This window comes from Cadophora gregata, assembly GCF_030347475.1.
Source record: "Cadophora gregata isolate MNR1 chromosome Unknown scaffold_2, whole genome shotgun sequence".
Taxonomy (NCBI): domain Eukaryota; kingdom Fungi; phylum Ascomycota; class Leotiomycetes; order Helotiales; family Ploettnerulaceae; genus Cadophora; species Cadophora gregata.
Window position 1 is genome coordinate 3,056,874 of NW_026695925.1, and position 20,583 is coordinate 3,077,456.

Sequence of the window (20,583 nt, forward strand, 5' to 3'; positions counted from 1 at the left end):
TTTTGGGGGGGGGGGGATATTCAGCTAGGTAGGTACTGAGCGAGGAGGAAACCATAGATACGCACGAGTATTAGGTTAAATCCCCACGTGTCACCATTAAGTTAGTACATTCACATCCTAGGTAGGGAGGTAGGCATAGTAGAGTAAGTTTGGATCTTCGTATGCATATCGGCATTCATCTAAATGCTACTCACTACCTCTCTGCATGCTTGCTTGCTTACTTGCTTGCTTACCCATTCCTCTCTTCCCCTCTCTCCTCTCCCCACTCCCTGCAATATCCACTCAGCATGTAACCACTCACTCATCAAGCAGTCAAGCAAGCAATGCACTCAGTCCCCACCCCAACTCCCGTCTTCCCAACCACACACACACCCATGGGAACCACAACCAGGAACAGAAAACCAATAATTCTCATCCCTCATCCATCATTGTATACAAATCTTTCTTTCCTTCCCATCCGCACATTTCGCGCCTGGAAAAATCCATATATCCATCCATTCAGCCATCCATCCATATCCCCACCCTATCCATAGTACAAATAAAAAAGAAAAAGAAGTAGTATCAGTATCAGTATCGGTATGAGCATCGGACCTGAAATATCCGTGCACTTTCTCTCTTTCTCGGACATAACAAAAACAACACAGTAGAAAAAATCTTTTCCGCCAGAGAATAGAAGGAGAATCAACAAAGTAAAAATGACAAACAAAGCAATGACATGAAGACAAAGATTGTTTCTTCATCGTCTCGATCGTTTTGCCCTCGCATTCGTTCAATCGCTGAAACGCAAGAGGACAGTCGCAACAAAATCCCAAACGCCTCGCCGTCCCTTGAAGCTGGATCCCGAATCCAGGCAAGAGGATAGGCGTCATCCGAGCCGATCCATTCCGATCCAGTCCGTGTCCGTATTACTAACTCCGCATTTCCACTTTTGAAGAAACGCCATTAATACATGAATGATTTGAAGCACAGTTGTTGCCGAGGACGGCTTCAGTCGGCAGCTAGTCGAGCAAAATGTTTGCTCCAGATCCATCCGACTTGATCACCTGGATCATCTTGATTTTTGGCAAGCCACAGCTCGCCTTTTTCGCCGATGACATCAAAGATCTGAATATTGTTAGCTTAGCTTATTTTCGGGCAGGAGGGATACGCTACCTCGCCAGCTTGATATGTCAAGTAGGGATATCCAGCTTCTGATTTCGTAGCACTGATATTGAATTCGAACAGACTTGCAGCAAGGTACAGCACGTTATAGCCGCCTGACACATTTCGATCTCGAGATGAGGCTCTTGATGAGCGCTGACTATCTTCAGGACCATCAGGTAGAGGCATCGCGGAATGGAAGACCCCTGAATACGGCCTGGTAGATGGAGGCGGGCCATCAACATAATGTGAGTTGTATGTTGATCCCGATTCACGACGATACTGGCTGTTGTAGTCATTACTTGGACGCATTGGAGTATCAGAAGTATGGCTGCGACTCGTGCTAGGCCTCGCCGTACTTGCTTGATGTCGTGCACTGCTCGCGGTATCAGGAGTTGCAGGTGATCCAGATCCGGCCCGAGAGTGGCCAGTTGAGAATGAGTGGGGCTGATGACCAAAATTAGGTAGACCAGGAGCGTTGGCCACGATCGGGGAGAACGTGAATTGTCCACTGTGTCGCTTTGCAAAGTCAGGTGTCGGGAGACTTGGTGACTTGTCGCTGTTGAATGAGAGCCCACGGGAGCGATTTGACAGATTCGAAGGTCTCCCTTTTCTCACTGACTCGTCGTCCTGTGTTGATTGCGAAGGGCGTGAGGACATTCCACTACCAAAGGTTCCATTGATGATACCCAGCTCCTGGAATTTGGCCTCAGAATATTTGAACTCTCGATGGAACATGTCCGTAATCTCTTGTACTGTTGTTGCCATCTGTCCCTCTTCCAGGTTCTGACTGAGCTTTGCTTGCCAAATACCCCACCATTCTGATTGCACATACAGTAATCGAGTAGAGCAGATCTGTCCGATGGTGTTTGTCAATCCCGAAAGCTTTGGGAGCTCAAGTTTCAAGGTCTCGTTCAACGCCTCGTATTGAGCTACCAACTCTGCCAGCTTCTCATCGATCTTCTTGCCCTGCGCCTTGAGAGCCAAGGACTTTTCGTAGTCAAGTCGGCGTTTGTTGCGTTTCTTTATTGCAAGACTTGGTGGGCCGTAAAGAGCAATGATCTTCTCCACAGGTTCAATGACTTGCTTTCGAACAGCTGCAACATGGTCCTCAAGTCCAACACTTCCCACATCTCTCATAGACATATTGAAATGAACCCATTTGCTCTCGATCTCGGGGTATGAGCTTGCGCCCAACCTCATGAAAAGCTCCATGGATGAGAACAAGCGTAGATTGTTCTGGACATAGTTGGTCGCCTCACGAGTCTGGTACTCGGCGTCTCGTAGGATGACCTGAAGCCTAAGGTAGTCGTCGCCAAACTTCTCGTGATACTTGACATAAGCCTCATCATCTGGCGGTCTATTTGGATTTGCTGCAATCTTTTCGGTGCGGCGTCCAAAGGCTTTGGCAAGACCAGTTCGGACATCAGACTCCTTTCGCTTCCTACCAACAATCTTCCCGACCATATGGATGCGCTTCTTCAGGTCATCAATATCCTGGAGTAAGTTCCCCAATTCTTGTCGTGCGGTCTGCAGAGCATCAAAATCCGGATGATCTGGCAAAGTATTCTCCTTGATCAAAGTGAGGAAGAGCTGATATCGAGTGATGCGCTGAACTGGCTTGACAAGAAGTGCATCAAGATCCCATGCTCCTGTAAGGTCCTTTGCAACGAGATTGCATTCGCTGAGCCAAACCTTGACTGCACCGTCATTTTGGAGAGCAGACAAGCGACTATTAGCCACTTCGCTATTCTTGAGATAATCAGTGTAGATGACCTGCATTCGTTTGAGGTGTTTGCCAAAGCTCGCTCCAATGAATGTTTTTCTGTCTTTCTGGTCATCCGTTTCCTCATTCAGAGTGGCCGCTACGGAGAATCTGTCAGTTGAGGGCGATGAACCCGTAGCCTTGTTTTGCCTCGTCTTGCGTGGGGAGTAGATACTGGACGCAGCGGACTTCAGCTCATCTAAGAACATGGTCGAGAAATCCACAATCTCGTTAGTGTTTCTGAAGATGGCCTTGACATCACTGGGGTCCAGTTTCGGGCAGGCCTCTGCCGTACCCTTGTAGATCTCCTCGACCACATTCATGTCCTTGATATACACAGACTCTGTATCAATCAATTCCTTGATCCCCATCATTCGTTTGAACAGACGTTTCCGAGTTTCTTCAGCAGCTTGTCTTTCTTCATCGGTCATCGTCGACTCCTGGAGCTTGGTTTTGGAATCATTGTTTGCTTCATCGAATGATATCTGCGTGCTTGATCTCGGCGTTGATATTGATGCTCGAGGAGAGTACATATCATCGCTCGCTCGCCTTGAATCTGGATTCCGATGGCCATTCAGACTCGATTGGTATGCACTGCTGGGAGGTCGCCTATTATAGAGGCTTGCCGGAGGTGGCGATCGCCGAACTGCTGGAGACGCTGCGTCTGAGTCTGGAGGAGGCGGAGGTGGGGAGTAGTCAGGCCAAGTAGGAGTGGTAGTGCTGGCATTGAAAGCGGGAGGACTGGTAAATCCAAGTCCAAGTCCCTCGCCTGTTGATATCGGAGGAAGTTGATGTTTGTTCGGACTCGGAAGCATGTGTGTCTTAGCTGCAAAGCGAGGAGATGGAAGCGGGCTGTATCCTTCTGGCTTAGGAGGAACTTCTGGAGAGAGTTTGGGAGGTGGAATTGGCTTTTGCTCGGTCTCTTGTGGGTATGAGTTCTCCTCCCGCTCAGAATAGTCCTCCGTGGTGCCAACAGAATAATCTGTTCTCCATGACTGGTGATGTGAATGGAAAGTCCGAGGTGATATCTGGCCGTCCCTACTTCCGTAAGTATGCTCAAAGTTATCAGCAGAGCTCGTTTGGCCAGCTCCTTCTGAGCTCTCATAGTCCATATCAGTAGTCGGTGTATTGAGATAATCCTGTCCACCAAAGTCGCTCGGAGGAGCCAATGCAGTATGGAGATTTGGAAGTTGAAGCCTCGGTGGCTCGGCATGATCCTCTGGGTAAGATATTTCGGGGGTTTGGCTATGAAGGCCTGTGATTGTAACGTCTTCCACGTTGTGATGGCCATCATTGCTGGAGAAATGCTCATCGCCGGAATCGAAGAAGCTGTCAGGTCTTGATTGATCTGGAGTTACTTCGTGAGGGCTTGCAACCGTGACGGTCGAAGTGAACACCGGTTGCTCTTCTTCATGAAATGCACCTGGAGGTGAAGGGTCTCTCGCAAAAGCATGTTTTGTAGGTGTTGAGTCCGGTTGTGCCTCCTCCACTGGCGTAGCGTCGAGTATTATCTGAATATTGTCTTCCTCCATTCCCAGATTCTGCATTCCAAAGAATGCCTGCTCCGGACTTAGTTGATCGTCCAAATACTCCATATGACTGGAAAGTCCACTGGGTCGGGATGGAATTCGGCTTAATCGTGCTGCTTCGGTCTGCGGCTCGTTCTCAATTTCTGTGGCATTGGATATCGCAGATGCCGGAGGTTCATCATCGTCTACGAATGTTCCTGGTATTCCTAGTGTCGGAGAATCCTCCTGTACTGGCACATTTTGCGGCACAGGTTCCGGTCTCTGGAACGAAGTATTGATATGCAGAGGAGGCGACTTCTGTTCCGTGCTGTGATGCTCTGTCCGATGGTTCTCCACATGGGCCTCGACTGGAACGTGGACATTTTTCTCGGTGTCTTGCAGAACTATCGGCGCTCTCGCGGCCTGCCGTTCAGTCAGACGTCGCAGATTATCAGCCCGTATCTTTTTCTGCTCATTCTCGTGAATTGATCTGGTATATGCCCTTTGAATCAGCTCCCGCTTTGCTACGAAATCCTCCTTGCTCAACGGCACCTCTGGTCTCGTCCGCTTCCTCACGTCGTTCGCCTCGGCATTGTTGCGAATAATTTTCATGCCAGACCTGATATGTTGTGGGGATCCAGACCGTTCGGCGGCCTTCTGTCGCGTGCTTTCGGTCGATGCAGAGGAGACGGGGAGTCGGGGACGTGAGCTTCGAAGAGGTGGAGATGTCTTGGGTGGAGGGGCTGAGATGTAAGCCTTGAGACTGGCATTGTTTGATGTAGACTTTTCCGCGTTCCTCTTGCCTCGAGGTGATGAACGCGGGGTCTTCTCCCGGGTAGTGGGCGTCATGGAGCGGCCGGCAGGGCTCCACGGTCTCTGCTCAGGCTTTCGTAGCTTTCCATTTGAAAGTGTCTTTGTCGCAAAGGGAGAGTTCGCGCGTGTTGAGGGTAAGCTCGACGAATCAGACGAATTACTCAGCCGCTTGGAAGGCATGGGCAACCGAGAGGGAGCTTGCACCGCGGACGTAATGGGGGGATGGTTTGAAGTCTGAAACGATGGGTGGACACCATTCATGGTATTTACCTTTGAGTCTTGAAAATCGCTATGATTGCGATTGTGGCCTATCGAAGAACGTGGTTTATTTGTATCGACATCCTCCAGTGTCGGCGTTACACCTAGGTACCATGCCGTTGGGGAAGATGGGGAAACATCGAGGTCTGATCTACTTCTTCTATGCTGCGACCAGGAAGGATGCAAGCTCGAGTCCGACGTCCTGCGCGTTGCGGCCCGAGGAATGCCATATGCTATATTAGGCGTCCCTTGGTCTATAGGAAGAACTTCACCAAATAACGGTCGTCTTGTTTGCGGAATTGAAATCTTGGGCGATGTTGGAGAAAGGTTCGTCATGGATTTCGACGCTTGGACGTTGGATCCAGAGGCATTGTGCCGCGGTCTTCGTGGTACGGCCGACTGGGTGTTATTCGAATGCTGGTCCTCGGGAGCAAAGCGAGTCCTCTGTGGCCTGGAATTCGCTGGTGATTGTGTTATCGTAGCCCTTGTGACAGTCCCTGCCGGCCTCGATGCTGTATTCTGGGTGGCAGCTCGAGCTTGATATCCACGCTCCCGCATATATCCAGAGGCATTCGGATCCTTGACAACAGTCCTCGGCGCAGGTTTGCGTACCACAGATGTATCTTGATCATTGTTCTGGTCGAATCGTTTCAACAAGTCCTTTACGCTAGGCTTCCCAGGATTGGAATACCCATTCAGAGCAGATGTAGACTTCGCATTTCCAAGGGCTCTGTTGTCTAGAGGGGATGAGGCCGAACGATATGATGGCTTTAGAGCGGTGCGTACTTGTGGCAATGAGGGATGTTTCGGTGTTGTTCCGTTTCCATTCGATCTTAGAGACGATTGAGCTGGTCTTGACTCAGATATTTGGGCGGCCATCTCTGGAGAGGTGGGATTGTAACCGTTTGTCGACTGCGTCACGCCGCGATATTCTCTGTAGAAATCATCGGGGTCTCCTCCATTCAATATGGGCCCAGTATATCCATTCGCAGTCACGGCTTGCAGGTTCTGGGTGGTGAGGAAAGGAAGCTTCGGGGGTAATTGCGGCGATCGTGCTTCGAATTCGGGGAGGGGAGGAGGGTCGTAGGCTCGCGTGTGATGTTGGTGATGCTCGGGAGAGGAGGAGAGTGGCCTAGAATAGAAGTTCTGGTCTGCATTGATACCGCTTTCCATCGTGCCTGTACATCGATCAGGCTTGGGGCCGTGGATCTAGTCGAGCGTCTGCAGAGCGAGCACTAGCAAGTACAGTTGCAGCGCAACACGGCTATCCGTAGCTAGGGGAGGGGAGCCCGGCTCACTACAGCACCAGAACAGCAAGGCAGTGTGCAATGCGTGACGATGGAGTGAAGATCAGATCCATGCGGCCGTCAAGTCCAAGTGTATGAGGTCGTGGGAGTTGCTGAGTGGTTGCGAGTGATGATTCGCCGAGGGTGGTTTGAGGATTCGACGTGGTCCTTGCTGCACGTTAGCTTTCGTTTGTGGCAGCCGTGAGTTGGGCTGTGCGACAAGAACGACTGGACAGGAAGGCTGGAATATCTCAGGTCGACTGTTCGCTGAATGTTGGAGAACGAAGGCGTGGTAATGAGGATCGTAGTGTTTGGAGATGGTGGGATGGCGTTGAAATGAAGGAAGGGCGAGCCGGACGATAGTGCGAGTGCAGTCGTTGTCGATGAGGCTTGTTTCTTGGTGCAGTCAGTCGATGGAAGATGAGCTGCCCTGGTAGTACGAGTAGGTGGGTGAGGCACTTTGGTGGGTGCGGTGCAGGTGGGCTCCTCCTCATGGACCGACGGCCACTGCCCAGCACTGGTACTGGAAGTTATCAAGTACCAGTACCAATATCAGTGCAGTAGTGAGCCAAATGCGGAGAGGAAAAACGTAGAACTGGAAGCTGTGGAAGGTGCTGCCCTGTCAGGCTCTGGGCCTCTGGCTGCCACTGTGGCAGGCCCGGCCCTGTCGATTCCTGCCAATCCTGCTCTGATTCCGGGTCTGTCCTGCCTGGGTCTGATGAAGGACGAGCTCCTACAGTATAGTAGCAGGATTACCGGCAAAAACCTAAGCAAATTGCCCTGTGCAGGCAGATAATAAGAATTATTCCTCGCCTCGTTCCCCACGCACAATTACCTAGGTATTGTTCCGTTCCGTTTGATGCGCCTGATGATGAGCTGACTGCTGCTGCGATTAATTTTGCATCGAACTACTTTGCCGTCTAGGGAGAACAAGTTCAAAGTCTTCTTTCTGGCGTGCCATCTAGGCCTTTAGGTACCTAGTCCAGCGACTCTAGCCAGAACCAACCATCGCAGCTCCCCACCCTACTCTACCAGTCTACCTACCCTCCTACATTCCCTCGCCTCCTACCCCTGTCCCGTCTCGCTTCAGCGCTCCCAACGGCGTGCTTTCCGTCCTTAGCAGCCACGGGCATCGGCTAAAGCCTCAGGACGAGCCGGATCATCAGCGAGTCTCAGTCTGAGGCTGCGCTGCTCAGGATATCAGCGCACCATGGACGGGAAGCACGAGAAGATGCTGCAGTGCACTCGCTCCACTCGTCTTCCACCTACCTGGGCAGATTCGCAACATCCCACTTCCGTACTCCCAAGTGCTTTGGCGGTGCTGCGCGGCGATGCCCACCCCAAACGCTCATTTGATTTGATGTCTAAGCGCGTCCTCCAATAATAGTACCCGTGTTGGTCGATCGTATTGTATGGGTCCTGCATCTTGCCAATCCCAAGCAAGGGGGTATCTTATCGAAAGCATCAATAATTCCTCATCGGGGCGAACCCCGAACTGTCATATCCATCTTTATCGATTCCAATCTGAACAGCAGTTCGAGAGTTGCCGGATCTCTCGCCCGGTCATCATTGCATGACAATTCGCGCTACTCCTTTTACGCCGTCGCAACCATCTTGATTTATCCGGCTTCTGGAAGGGTAGGCGGCCGCAACACACCACTGCACGACGAGACCGGAATAACCAGTAGCATCGCGCGTCTGCATCTATCCGCTCGACGCGTTGTGCCCCATCGCCATTCGCTATTTCCCGCGTTTGTACCACGCTCGTGATCGTAGAGGGGTCATCTCTTGTTGACTTGGGACGGCAGTGTGTTGCGCGCACCCTCCGACAGACTGATGGTTCCGACTAGCCTTCCCAACCATTCGCCTTCTCTTTGTTTGTTCGCCCAGGATTATATAGTGCCAAGGGGTTTGCGCGACTATTTAATTAATCAGTCAGTAATGTTGTAACCTTCGGAAAGACTATACTCATTAGAATTAGGTTTATGGCACTTCCGGAGAAGTCTGCTCTGCCAGCATCAACCCTCGTAGCACTTCCGTGAACCGGAAAAGATGGAAAGCAACTGACTATATCGCCTCCGTAGATTCATAGCAACATGACTGACAGACGAAAGAGGAAGAGGTCGGGACAGGCCATAGGTGATCAGAAACGGCAGAAGATTTCCCAGAATAGTCTTCCAGTTGTCAAAGATGCGTTGCTCACCAAGTACTATCCTCAAGTCTTATCCTTGAGAGAATATCTTCTGTCCAAGCTCCCAGTTTCGTCCAGGGTCCGAAGAAGGAAAATCCTATCTCTTGGGAGAAAAGAAGACAGTAATAAGACCGAGCAAGAGCTTACCCGTTGCCTTGACCAAACTCTGGTTGGGGTGTCAAGATTTAAAGAAGTATCCCAAGATGACAGGTGGAAACAATGGACGACATTTTCGCAGAAGCCGGATGATTCTGTATCATTTGCAAATACCAGCGGGGTTGGGACATATTCACAGTCTGAGGTATGTTTATTTCAATATCCTTCGGAATGTTGACATTCCGCCACTGAGACATTGACAATCTTTAGATTGTGGACTTCGCTATCTGGCTACTCTTCTCGAAATCTTCCAATGGGAAAGTGCAACATCTGCTATGCCAAGGTTTTCGAAAAGATGTTATGCATCGGAATATCCATCAGGGAGGAAATGCTGGATCTTCAATTCCCGGCGTCACTTCAACATACCCGAACAGTCATGTGACCGAGATGAAAGCAAGGCCATGGCCTCAAATATTATTGCTGATGGGCAAGGAGGGGGAGAGGGCAATGATCGATTTGATCCTGGACTGTGGGATCTATCTGGCTGTAGAGAGTGGTCATGGCACTTTTAATCAATTGAGTGGTAGGGTTATTTTTCTAGCGAGTTACGGACTTGGCTGACCCAAACAGGAATACCACTTGCAGACCTGCCACTCCTACCGAAAACTGGCGTCATTCCTTTGAAATCAAAGAAAGCAGTTACATTACGTAGTCCTTCCAGTATCAACTTTGTTCGAAACCGAATGCTGTATGCCAAAGCTGCATTGAACGCCAAACGAGAAGTCAGCTTCGGATTAAGGCACATTCGTAAGTCTTCTGCCTCCGCCTACTGGATTTGCTTATATCCCTAGATGTTCTCAATCGATATCCTCTCCCCAAAAGGGCAACAGAGGATAAATCTAGACACCCTCACACAATTCAAGTCATGATGTACATTTTCCCCCGCCAGTTTGGACTTCACAATGTCTTCACAAGCGACGTGGACCCAAAGCAGACAGTACAGCCATTCAAAGATTATACCCTGAGAGAAGACGAGATAAAAGCGAAGTTTCACGCAAAAGAACCCAAAATTCCCAAACGTTTGCGAGGGAAAGGAGCAGATTTGGTTCGCAAACTTCAGATTCGCCACAATCGATGTGCATACAAGCTGCTGCTGGAGCATTATTGTCCAGTAAGTGCCTTCTCCGGGCGCTTGACTTGGCTAACTTCTAGATCCTTGAAACCCCATTTCGCCTGCCTGATGTTGAGTCCACTGCCGGATCATCAAGCAAGTTCAAGACACAGATGTCAGTTATGAGCGAAGCGGACCCAACTGGCAAGACTCCAGATTTGGCGGCTATGCCTTCCAAAAAGCCAACCATGATGAGCCATGCTACACCTGCAGCCCAAGTGTCCGCTTTTTGCCGTGCAGTCCTCTCGCACCTGATTCCTTCGGAATTTTGGGGCTCGGGAGAGAGTGCTAGAGAGAACGAAAAAGTCTTCCATCAGAACATCAACAAATTCATCGAGCTGCGTAGATTCGAGACAATGTCCTTGCACCAAGCGACACAAGGATTGAAGGTAGTCAAACCCTGCAGCCATTGATTCTTGTCTAACAGCTTCAGATAACCGATATCGCATGGCTTGCCCCTGGCATCAAAGGCAAAACCTCGCAGTCCGACATTTCCAAGCGATGGGAGATATTCCACGAATTTCTCTACTATATCTTCGATTCTGTCTTGATACCGCTAATTCGATCCAACTTTCACGTCACTGAATCCAACATTCATCGATACCGTCTATTCTATTTCCGCCATGATGTCTGGAGAACTTTGGCTGACCCTGCGCTTGCATCGTTGAAAGTCACAATGTTTGAGGAGATCAAGCTAGAAAAGGCTCAGAAGCTACTGGAGTCACGAGAACTGGGCTTCAGTCAGGTCAGACTTTTGCCAAAGGAGACTGGTGTAAGGCCAATCATGAATCTTCGACGAAGAGCTTTGAAGAAGGTCCACCACTCTACAATGCTAGGACGGAGTATCAACTCGGTCCTGGCACCCGTTTACAACATTTTGAGCCTCGAGAAGGTAATTTGTCCACTCTGTTGACGATATGTGCTGACCCGCCAGACAACCAACCCTTCCCTTCTAGGCTCAACGCTATTTTCAGTTGGCGATCTCTACCACAAACTCGGCAGCTTCAAGGCCAGCCTCCCTAAAGCCCACTCCCCCCTCTACTTTGCCAAACTCGACGTTCGCTCCGCATTCGACACTATACCTCAATCCGCTATACTTAAACTCATCCGCGCCTTTCCCTCCGAGTCCAGCTACCGAATATCCAAATACACAACACTGAAACCAGGGGACAACCATATCTCCGACACGACCGCAAAGCCCATCCGCAAATGGACTTCATTAGCGCATTTCCCCGATGATTTCGATACCTTCTCTGAAAGCCTCTCATCCGGCCTCGCAGAAGGCAAGAAAAACACCGTCTTCACATCCAACGTTGTCTCCCGATTCTACGACCGAGACGAGATCCTCAATTTGCTAGACGAGCACATCAAACGCAACATGGTGAAAATCGGAAAGAAGTTCTACCGGCAGAAAGAAGGCATTCCGCAAGGCTCAGTCCTGTCTTCTCTACTCTGCAATTACTTCTATGCTGATCTCGAGGCTACGCATCTCGACTTCTTGGATTCAAACGAGAGTTTGCTGCTGAGATTAATTGATGATTTTCTTCTCATCACAACCAATCGTTCGCATGCAAAGAGGTTCTTGGAAGTCATGCATGAGGGACTGCCAGAGTATGGCGTTACAGTCAATCCGGATAAGACGCTGGTGAATTTCGAAGCTGCAGTGAGAGGGAGGAAAGTACCACGATTACTTGGGGATGGGGGGTTTCCATATTGTGGATCTTTTGTTGATACAAAGACGCTGGATGTTAGGAGGGATCGGGAGAGGAGGAAGGATATGGGTGAGTTCTTCTTTTCTTTGCGACTTGTGCATGTGGTGAGGGATTGTTCAATGCTGATATTTTACTTGCGTACAGCGGTGCAGGATTCCCTGACGGTGGAATTCTCGCGCGTCCCGGGAAAGGCATTCGGAAAGAAAGTGCTAAGTAAGTCAACCTTCTCCTTTAAATTTCATTCCTTCAATTCTTGTCCCCCAATCTATTGTTCTGGCATTGTCATTCCCTTCTTTCGTCCTCGCGCGCATATCCGTACAATGTCGTCGCAAAAGTTCCGCGCCCAATCTGCAGAACACCAACACTCGCTTCACTCTTGGCGGCCCATCCACAGGCCCTGCCAACTCAACCCAACTTCAATTCTTCTTCTGCGGTCAAACAGCCTAAGAAAAATCGATATATGTATCAAAAGAAAGCTGTTTCTGCCACATACGACCATAGACTGAGGAAAACTGGGCATCCCGTCCGCTCTGCCATACATAAGCCTCAGATCGGCAGATTAGTAGTTGGGTGGGTGACCACCAGCGAATACCTGCTGTTGTATGTTTTTTGCACCTTTTTTTGGACTTTCTGGCGAGTGCGAAAGATGCAACCGCTGGATAGGATATACCTCTCTACTTTCGCTTCTTATATTGATGTTTATCAACTCTTCTTTCCTCATTTTTCGTTTTTGTCCCCGCTCTTTATGATCAAGGAGAGGGCTACGCGCTGGCACTTTCCTCTGTCCCTCTTGTCAGAGAGTCATTCACGAACGCCTCCATATCTCCCATTCCACCACCCACCACTTCGATCTAACCCTACTAGAAACCACTAACATCCCTCTCCTCACCCATAGATTTCTTCAAGATCCAAGCACACGCTATGTTCCTCGACACAGCATTCAATTCCTTACAAACAGTCAAAACGAACATTTCAACTGCGTTCACCGAGACAGCTATCAAAATGTGGATGTATGCGCGTTGCTTAGGGAAAGGAAAAAGGCCGAGCAGTGGCATGATCTGCCGTAAGTACCTTCATCCATTGATCATTGTGTGGTATGATTTGCTTGTCAGAATGTTGTAGGTGATAAGAAGAGTGAATGGAGACAGAGAGAGCTGCATAACAGGGGAGTGGAAGGGAAAAGGCGCTGATAGTGAACACAGGAACGATCGAGAATCTCATTAATCTAGCCTTCGTACTCATGAAATCGAAAGCGAAGAATAAGAAAAATGTGGGATATAAATGCGGGTTGACAAAAGTGCAGGTTGAATGGTAAGTTCCCCATCTTCCTGCTCAGATGCATTTCTGCGTCGCGTGTGTGAGAACACATGGGCTGATCTTTCCGTTCCGGTGTAGGCTGGCGATTAATGCCTTCAGCGATGTCCTCGGTAAGAGACAGAGTGGATATAAAGAGGTCATTAAGTGGTTGGATGGTAGAATTACGAGGTTGAGGTAGAGAGTCGTTGATATTACCTGAGAACCAGAGGTCTTGAAATGGCCTCAAATGAACGTCACGATATGTAAGAGCCAAACAGATCTATTCTCAATGCAAAGAGCTGTCCTATGAACGCAAATCAACCACCTCACCCTAGTACGGAACCGATTGATGCCCAGCAACAACCAACAGCCCTACGCCACCGTGCCTGAAACCATAACGCTCTCCAGTACAACGCCGCACGATATCAAAGGCATGCATGTACCAGCTCAGGCCTAACCAGCCATTTAAGTGTCGGGCCCGAACTGCTTCCCCGAGTAGCTTCACATGCAACCGCACCTACCCCGCCTTCGACGTAAGCAACAAGCAACCAATCGCTAACACGGTATTTGTATAGCTCGAACCTTCATGCTGACATAGCTATATTTATGGTGGTAATGATGCGGAGGCATCTCCTGAGATCTCTACTTTCATACTAAGAGTTAGAAAGTTGTAAAGGCTTTTAGATTGAGGATTACAGAGTTCTAACTAAAAATCATAGGTGAAGAAACGCGTTCCGGATCTTGGGTTTCAATATGGCGACTCAGAAACCGACGTATACACTGGCTGGTGGTATGTACACGACTTCTGAGAACTTTCTTTGGCATTTTCTAAAAGCACGTTTCTAGGTCAGCCAAGTGCAAACCCCTCAGCTGCATTGCAAATTCGAGCTTCACAAGGAATTGGCGGTCTTTCGGTTCTAAGTGATACTCAATTGATCGAAACACTTGCTCATTTCGCACGCGAGAGAATTCCAGAGAGGTACCTACCACTACCCATATCTCCAAAATGCATCCCCACTCATCAACTAACCCTCCCTCCAGGAGCGTCCACGCCAAAGCCGCCGGAGCATGGGGCTACTTCGAAGTAACCCACGACATCACCGACCTAACCTCCGCACAATTCCTCACCCAACGCGGCCTCCAAACCAAAGTCCTCCAACGGATCTCCACCGTCGGCGGCGAAAAAGGATCCGCCGACACAGTACGCGATGTGCACGGCTGGGCGATGCGCTTCTTCACCTCCGAAGGCAACCAGGATTTCGTATTCAACGACCTCCCCGTCTTCTTCATCCGCGACCCCATCAAGTTCCCCAGCATGAACCGCAGCCACAAACGCCACCCCAGGACAAACGTACCGGATAATAATATGTTTTGGGATTTTCATGTTAATAATCCGGAGGGGGTACATGCCTTGATGCATCTTTTTGGGCAGAGGGGGATTCCGGCTTCGTTGAGGCATATTAATGCGTTTAGTGTGCATACTTATACGTTGAATAAGGAGGTTGGTATCTACTGTCCTCTTTTTCTCTCTCATCCCAGATTGAGTAATAGGAATTGGTTGATAATGTGAGCAGGATGGTAGCTACCGCTTCGTCAAATTCATCTTCACCCCCGACGCCGGGATCGAAACCCTCGACGCCGCAACCGCCCTTCGCTTAGCAGGCGAAGAACCAGACTACCACGTCAAAGACCTCTTCAACGCCATCGAGCGTGGCGACTATCCGACATGGACATTAAACGTGCAGGTTATCGAGCCGAAAGACGTGGCTGATGCGCCGATTGATATTTTTGATAATACGTTCACTTGGCCGCATGAGAAGTATCCGCTCAGACCGGTGGGCAAGTTGGTGTTGAATAAGAATGTGAGGTCCTTGTAAGCGAGAGGGTTTGGTTGATACTGATATGTGGGCATTGTAGCCGGATAACTACTTCCAGGATATCGAACAAGCTGCTTTCTCACCGTCACAGATGGTTCCCGGAATCGGACCCTCAGCAGACATGAGTATCGACCCCTTTCCATCCCTCCTTTCTCCTGAACTTATATCTCATCTCATCTCCTACTAACACCCCATCTCCCCAGTCCTCCAAGCCCGCATGTTCAGCTACCCCGACGCAGCGCGCTACCGCCTCGGCGCAAACTACCAACAGCTCCCACCCAACCGGCCCCTTGCCCCCGTCTACTCACCCTACCAGCGCGACGGCGCCGGCACCATAAACGGCAACTACGGCTCCGACCCGGACTACGTGCAATCCGAGTTCGTGCCCATGGCATTCCGACAAGGCGCTGCTCCAGTACATATGCAGTGGAGTGGAAAAGTGCAGTCGTTTGCTACGGGGGGTGTCACGGACAAGGATTTCGAGCAGCCGAGGGAGTTGTGGGGGATTATCAAGAAGGAGGGGGCGGATGGACAGTTTTTGGATAATATGGTGCCGACTTTGGTGGATGTTGTGCCGCATTTGTTGGAGAAGGCTGTTGGTGAGTTTGTCTATCTTTGGGAGTTGTGGAGGGAGAATGGGTGGTGAGGGAATCAATGACTGACTGTGACACAGCGTTGTTTTCGAGAGTTGATAAGGGTTTGGGTGAGTCTATTGCTGCGGCTGTGGAGGAGAGGAAAGCGAAACTTGGGAAGGCATAAACATGGAAGTTGGTTCTGGATATCCTGCTTGTAGGAGCTTTTATTTCAAAAGTTGATGTCTAAATATAACACTGTACTTGAACCAAATCATTGATGTCCTCCGAATACTGGTCCTATAGAAACAGACAAGTGAACTAGACACCCCTCAGAGCCGAGTGCCCTCAGAACTAGTTGACTAGGCTCTCAAGAATTAAATAACCCTCACCAACAGCCCCCAATCCCTGATCCCTCCTTCCCAACCCATCAAATCTCACCCGTAAAAAACAGCGACGGATCAAACGTAAACCCCGCATCAGGATCCCCATCCCCATCCCCAATCCCAATCCCACCACTCAGCCACCCCTCCCCATACTCATCCCCATCCCCATCAATCCCCATCCACCCCCCCAACAAATCCATCGGCACCTCGACCATCCTCATCCCCAACTCCATACCCATCCCCATCCCCTCCCCCTCCCCCTCCACATCCACCATCCCCTCCAGCAAGCCCCCCTCCTCATCAAGCAAAATATCCTCCGCCCTCACGGGACAATTCAGCACCACGGGATCCAACCCAGCTTTAACCCACGCCCTCCTCCTCGCCTCTCTAATGAACTCCCAAGCTTTAGAACCCGCTGTGCTGAGCGGTCGAGAATCCCAGTGTCCGTCCTCGGTCGATTGGATGCCGTTGTTTTCTTGCGGGCCGCACATGTAGATTGCTAGGTCGATGAGTTTGCGGGTTTCGCGGGCGAGGGGGGAGTTGGGATCTGTGTGTGAAGAGGAGGAGGAGGTGGTGTTGGTGGTGGATGAGGATGTGGATGTGGAGAGTGAGATTATGAGGGCCATGATGCTGTGGAGGGGTTGGTGTTGGCCTGGCCAGCGCCAGTGCCAGGGTTGGAAGGAGGGGTTTTGTGTGATTTTTAGGAAGCCGTGGAGGTATTTTCGGCAGCCTGCTATTGCTCTGGAGAATTTCAGTGTGTGTTGCTTCGGCGTCTTGGTGGCACTTACTGCGGATCTTTCTCTTCCAAGTATGTTTCTAGTTTCTGTCTTCTGACAGGTCCCTGAATAATAGCATATGGTTTTGCGGACAGAAGAGTGAGCACAGCCTTTCCGAATTGTGCCAGAACTGGATTCGATTGCGTTTGTCGAAGCATTGACATATTATCATGACCATTTAGCAACTCGTCCTGAGAAGCTAATTTGGACTCGATCTCAGTAATCTGCTCGATACGTGAATACAAGTCTGATCTGATAACATGTATCAAACTGAGAATATGATCTAGATCTTCACGAGAGAACCTATTCGAGTGTATCACACTCAAAATCCTGCTCGTTTTCCTGTAGAATTCAACTTTCCCTCTGACAAGCACGCCGAGTATTGATTTTTGGTGGTCCTGTGCTGGGATTCCGAGATGTGGTAGGTCTTCGGGAGCTTCGCTGGAATCTTGGACTTTGCAGGTTGTGCAGTCTATGATGGGAGGTAGACCGGCTGCGAGTGCTACTTGTACGTCGACGGCTACCAAGGACCACCAGAGCTGTCGACGAACTTGAATGTCGATTACGGAAAGATCTGGAAAGCTAGCTGGGTCTTTGTGTAGGCCTGAATTTATTGAGAAGTATGCTCTGAAAGGTCCGTATTAACACTTACCTAACATCTGTGCCACTCTGGTAGCTAAACCGACAAAGGAACAGCACGTTAAAGGTTGCTCTTCCCTCAGATAAATTGTATCTACTATCATGAAGGCAGCCAATGTATGTAATGAAGGAGACTGGGGGAAGTTTGTTAATCTGATGGCTCGCACAGCGCGCTGGTAAAAACTAGATGAGACGTCTTCTCTCGACCGTCCCTCAAATATCTCGGCGAGTCGTCTCCGCGAGGATATTGCACAGCCTGCGAAGAGTACAGCTGCCAAGAGAGCAAGGAAATGAATGTCCAGGTCGAGATCTGCCGGATCATGTCTATTCACGATTGGTCTGTCAGTACAGAAGCCTCATTCACATAGTGAGCCATTGAATGAGAATACGTACCCCGCAATATATTTCTGAGCCTCTTGCAAGAATGTAGGTCCATGGAAGAGAGGAGAGATGGTGTGATAGCCTTCCATATAAATCCAGATCAGGGCTTCGCACTGCTCTTTAGATGGCAAATCTTCCATCAGGTCACTTGCACTGCGTCTCCTTGTCGCATATCTGGGGGCATTGAGTTCTGAAGACCAAACAGGCGGTGGAGGGAAAATATCTCCGCATAGCTGCCCAGTCAATGTTCTACTTCGAGAAGTGCTTTCTTCAGTACTTAACGAAGCTTGTCGATATCGGCCGCTGTATGCAGCTTCTGACTCTTGAAGCTCTGTTTGAGAGGGGCTTCTCGGGTTATAGACATCGGCATGTGAGGAATAAACCTGTTGATTCTGAAGCAGCTGATTTATTTCGGTGACCTGGTAAAGGTCAGTAATTGGTTGCCACAAATCATTTCGATAAAAAGACATACTTCCTGACTTATCATGGCGAAGAAGTCAGGCGTGACGTATCGGCTCTTTGACTGTGGTCCAAGGTAGAGATGGCCATTCAGCTCGTCTTGCCCTCCTGGGGCCTGGGATGAATTTGTCGAATCTTCCTGCTTCAGAGCCCCACTCCCTGAAAATTTTTGATCAGCACCAGTTTTCTCATTATACTCTTCTATACGGACTCGAAAATTGGAAGACTTACTCATGTCCTGTAAAATCCCATCCAGCCGGTGTACTCTACCACGAAGAGAAGCATAGTCCGCCGCAACCGACGAGGTCTCATCTATGTCAAGATCCTTTTAGTACAGTTTAACACCAAACTGTGTTTAATGAAATGATCAACAGTACCTATGAAAGTGAGCTGTTGACTGCCATATCTGTTCCCCGTCTCGTATTGACAATCCAGGTTTCCTTGGCTACATCTACCACATCGAGGCCGAACCTACTCAGAACTCAATTGGTCTGCGAAACGGTACAAGACACATCTCATGTGTTTTCTGAATTATAGCATTGGATTAAGAAACCAACCTGATCACATTTTACTTTTCGCCGCGCACATCTGTGGCATGATCGAGAAGGTCGGGGCCTGCTCGAAGATGGCATTGAGACCCCCGACATCCTGCCTGTGAGTATTCCTATCTGTCATTCCCTCCTTGGACTGATTCTTGAGAAAGATTCCAACTCCATAGAATTAGCGCAATTGTAATTTTACATTAAGAATGACGGCCGTTTCGGCTCATGAAAGAATTACTGCGCTAAGATAGCTGTAAGCGGGGCTGATGAGGGGGAGTTTTCACGTGTAATCAGCGAGATTGGAATAGATAGCTGATAAGTAACTACTGGTACCTGAGATCCCGTATAGCCTTGACATATTAACTTGCTCTTGTTTGAATTTTGATTGATAAAGTCAGCAACATTGCTTGACTATACTCCTCATCGAAGACACGTGACGTTGTTTGCATTTCTACTTCCAGGTTCGATGCATCCCTATTTTCGTCTATGCTGAGCTGCTGAAAGTTTCAAGCTGATATTAACAGTCTATGTAGAGGATGGTTCAGATTTCAAGATACGAGAGAGTCTACATGCGAAGCCGTCGAAGGTAGTGCATTTCTCGACCTGGGCGATGAAAATGTTTCAGCTGGGATCGGTTGTCCCGAAGGCTAGAAACCTCCAATTTTACAAACTAGTGCATGGATTAAGATCCGATGAAAGCTTTTTCTATTGTACAAGATTGAGGATGTCCAGGCAAGCGATTGTGGAGTTATTGCGAAGTGATGGTTGTCAATTGACTTCTCGCTTATCCAGTTGTCTCTGAGGGAACAAACTTTAAACCGAATTGCTGTTGAGTCTCTATTGCTTTGTAAATATCAGGATAGCAAAAAAATAGTGCTTGATTCTGGTTAGCTATGGAAGATTTTCTTTCACAGCTCATGTACAAAGCAGGATTTGAAACATAGGTGCTGTATAGCAGTGGATTGCCATTTCTCCGGACTATCTGCATTACTCTTGATCTAGGGTTCGAGGTGGCTAGGTAAATAAGGATTGGACTGATTTAGCAGTTGATGCAAATTCTAGAAGATTTCTATCATTCAAATTTACGTTAGATTGGTTGTTCTGCGCCACGATATAAAGAAATCCACTGCTTAGCGCCTCTGTTTGCCATACTTGGGATTCCAGAGAATTAAGAGATTCTCGTCACTGTTACAATTGGGGTGTATAAGAGCGTCTCATGTGAAAATGCAAAGCGTACCTTAAGACAATGGCGCATTCATTTGATTCCATTTTTATTGTTCCATAACGGGGATCTTGGTCTGTGCTAAATCGAGTGAAAAATAGTCGTTCAAGTATCCTATCACTAGCACACAGACACAAAGGTTCTATTTGTAGCATAAAGCTCCGTTGATCAAGTTACTAATTTTGGATCAACACTAATAGTTTCATCTTTGAGTTCTATTATTATGATGGCAATAAGATGTCATGCTCCCCAAAGAAAGACAGACACTTTGTTCATCCAGAAAACATTATAAATACAGCCCAACCCGGTGCCCAAGAGTCTCTTCTTCTTCTTCATAAAGTATCAACAGCATAGAGTTTTTATACGAAAGACTGACAAAACACCGAAAGAGCTTTTCAACATATGATACGAAGAAGAGAAGCTTTAACACAAAGACCATCATGAGTAATATACAATTCACCATGACCCCAAAGCAAAGACGCGAGATTGGATA

The 20,583-nt window shown here is 48.9% G+C and overlaps 4 protein-coding genes across 5 annotated transcripts; 2 read left to right on the forward strand and 2 right to left on the reverse strand.

The window, feature by feature from the left end:
* Positions 1-82: 82 nt before the first annotated feature.
* ONS95_008297 (uncharacterized protein) lies at positions 83-7,796 on the reverse strand. The gene is made up of 3 exons (XM_058501848.1): positions 6,991-7,796; positions 1,153-6,938; positions 83-1,104 (listed from the first exon to the last, which is right to left on the reverse strand). The coding sequence occupies exons 2-3, from the start codon at positions 6,655-6,657 to the stop codon at positions 988-990; spliced, it is 5,622 nt and encodes a 1,873-aa protein (XP_058363170.1). The 5' UTR covers positions 6,658-6,938; positions 6,991-7,796; the 3' UTR covers positions 83-987.
* An 887-nt stretch (positions 7,797-8,683) lies between these two features.
* On the forward strand, positions 8,684-12,511 carry ONS95_008298 (uncharacterized protein). 2 transcript variants are annotated; one of them, XM_058501849.1, is made up of 8 exons: positions 8,684-9,262; positions 9,328-9,640; positions 9,688-9,864; positions 9,909-10,228; positions 10,270-10,617; positions 10,662-11,120; positions 11,163-12,009; positions 12,085-12,511. In XM_058501849.1, exons 1-8 carry the CDS (start codon positions 8,867-8,869, stop codon positions 12,444-12,446), a joined length of 3,222 nt encoding a protein of 1,073 aa, XP_058363171.1. In that variant the 5' UTR covers positions 8,684-8,866; the 3' UTR covers positions 12,447-12,511. The 2 variants fall into 2 exon arrangements, with proteins under 2 accessions (XP_058363171.1, XP_058363172.1); XM_058501850.1 differs by having other exon boundaries at positions 9,688-10,228.
* A 1,478-nt stretch (positions 12,512-13,989) lies between these two features.
* On the forward strand, positions 13,990-15,872 carry ONS95_008299 (uncharacterized protein; the record flags this gene model as incomplete). Its single annotated transcript, XM_058501851.1, has 7 exons — positions 13,990-14,026; positions 14,083-14,215; positions 14,278-14,737; positions 14,811-15,098; positions 15,154-15,238; positions 15,317-15,712; positions 15,787-15,872. The coding sequence occupies 7 exons, from the start codon at positions 13,990-13,992 to the stop codon at positions 15,870-15,872; spliced, it is 1,485 nt and encodes a 494-aa protein (XP_058363173.1).
* Positions 15,873-15,893: 21 nt separating this feature from the next.
* On the reverse strand, positions 15,894-18,973 carry ONS95_008300 (uncharacterized protein; the record flags this gene model as incomplete). The annotated part of the gene is made up of 8 exons (XM_058501852.1): positions 15,894-16,812; positions 16,860-17,451; positions 17,500-17,810; positions 17,880-18,286; positions 18,340-18,485; positions 18,558-18,638; positions 18,704-18,797; positions 18,884-18,973. 8 exons carry the CDS (start codon positions 18,971-18,973, stop codon positions 16,116-16,118), a joined length of 2,418 nt encoding a protein of 805 aa, XP_058363174.1. The 3' UTR covers positions 15,894-16,115.
* Positions 18,974-20,583: the final 1,610 nt, after the last annotated feature.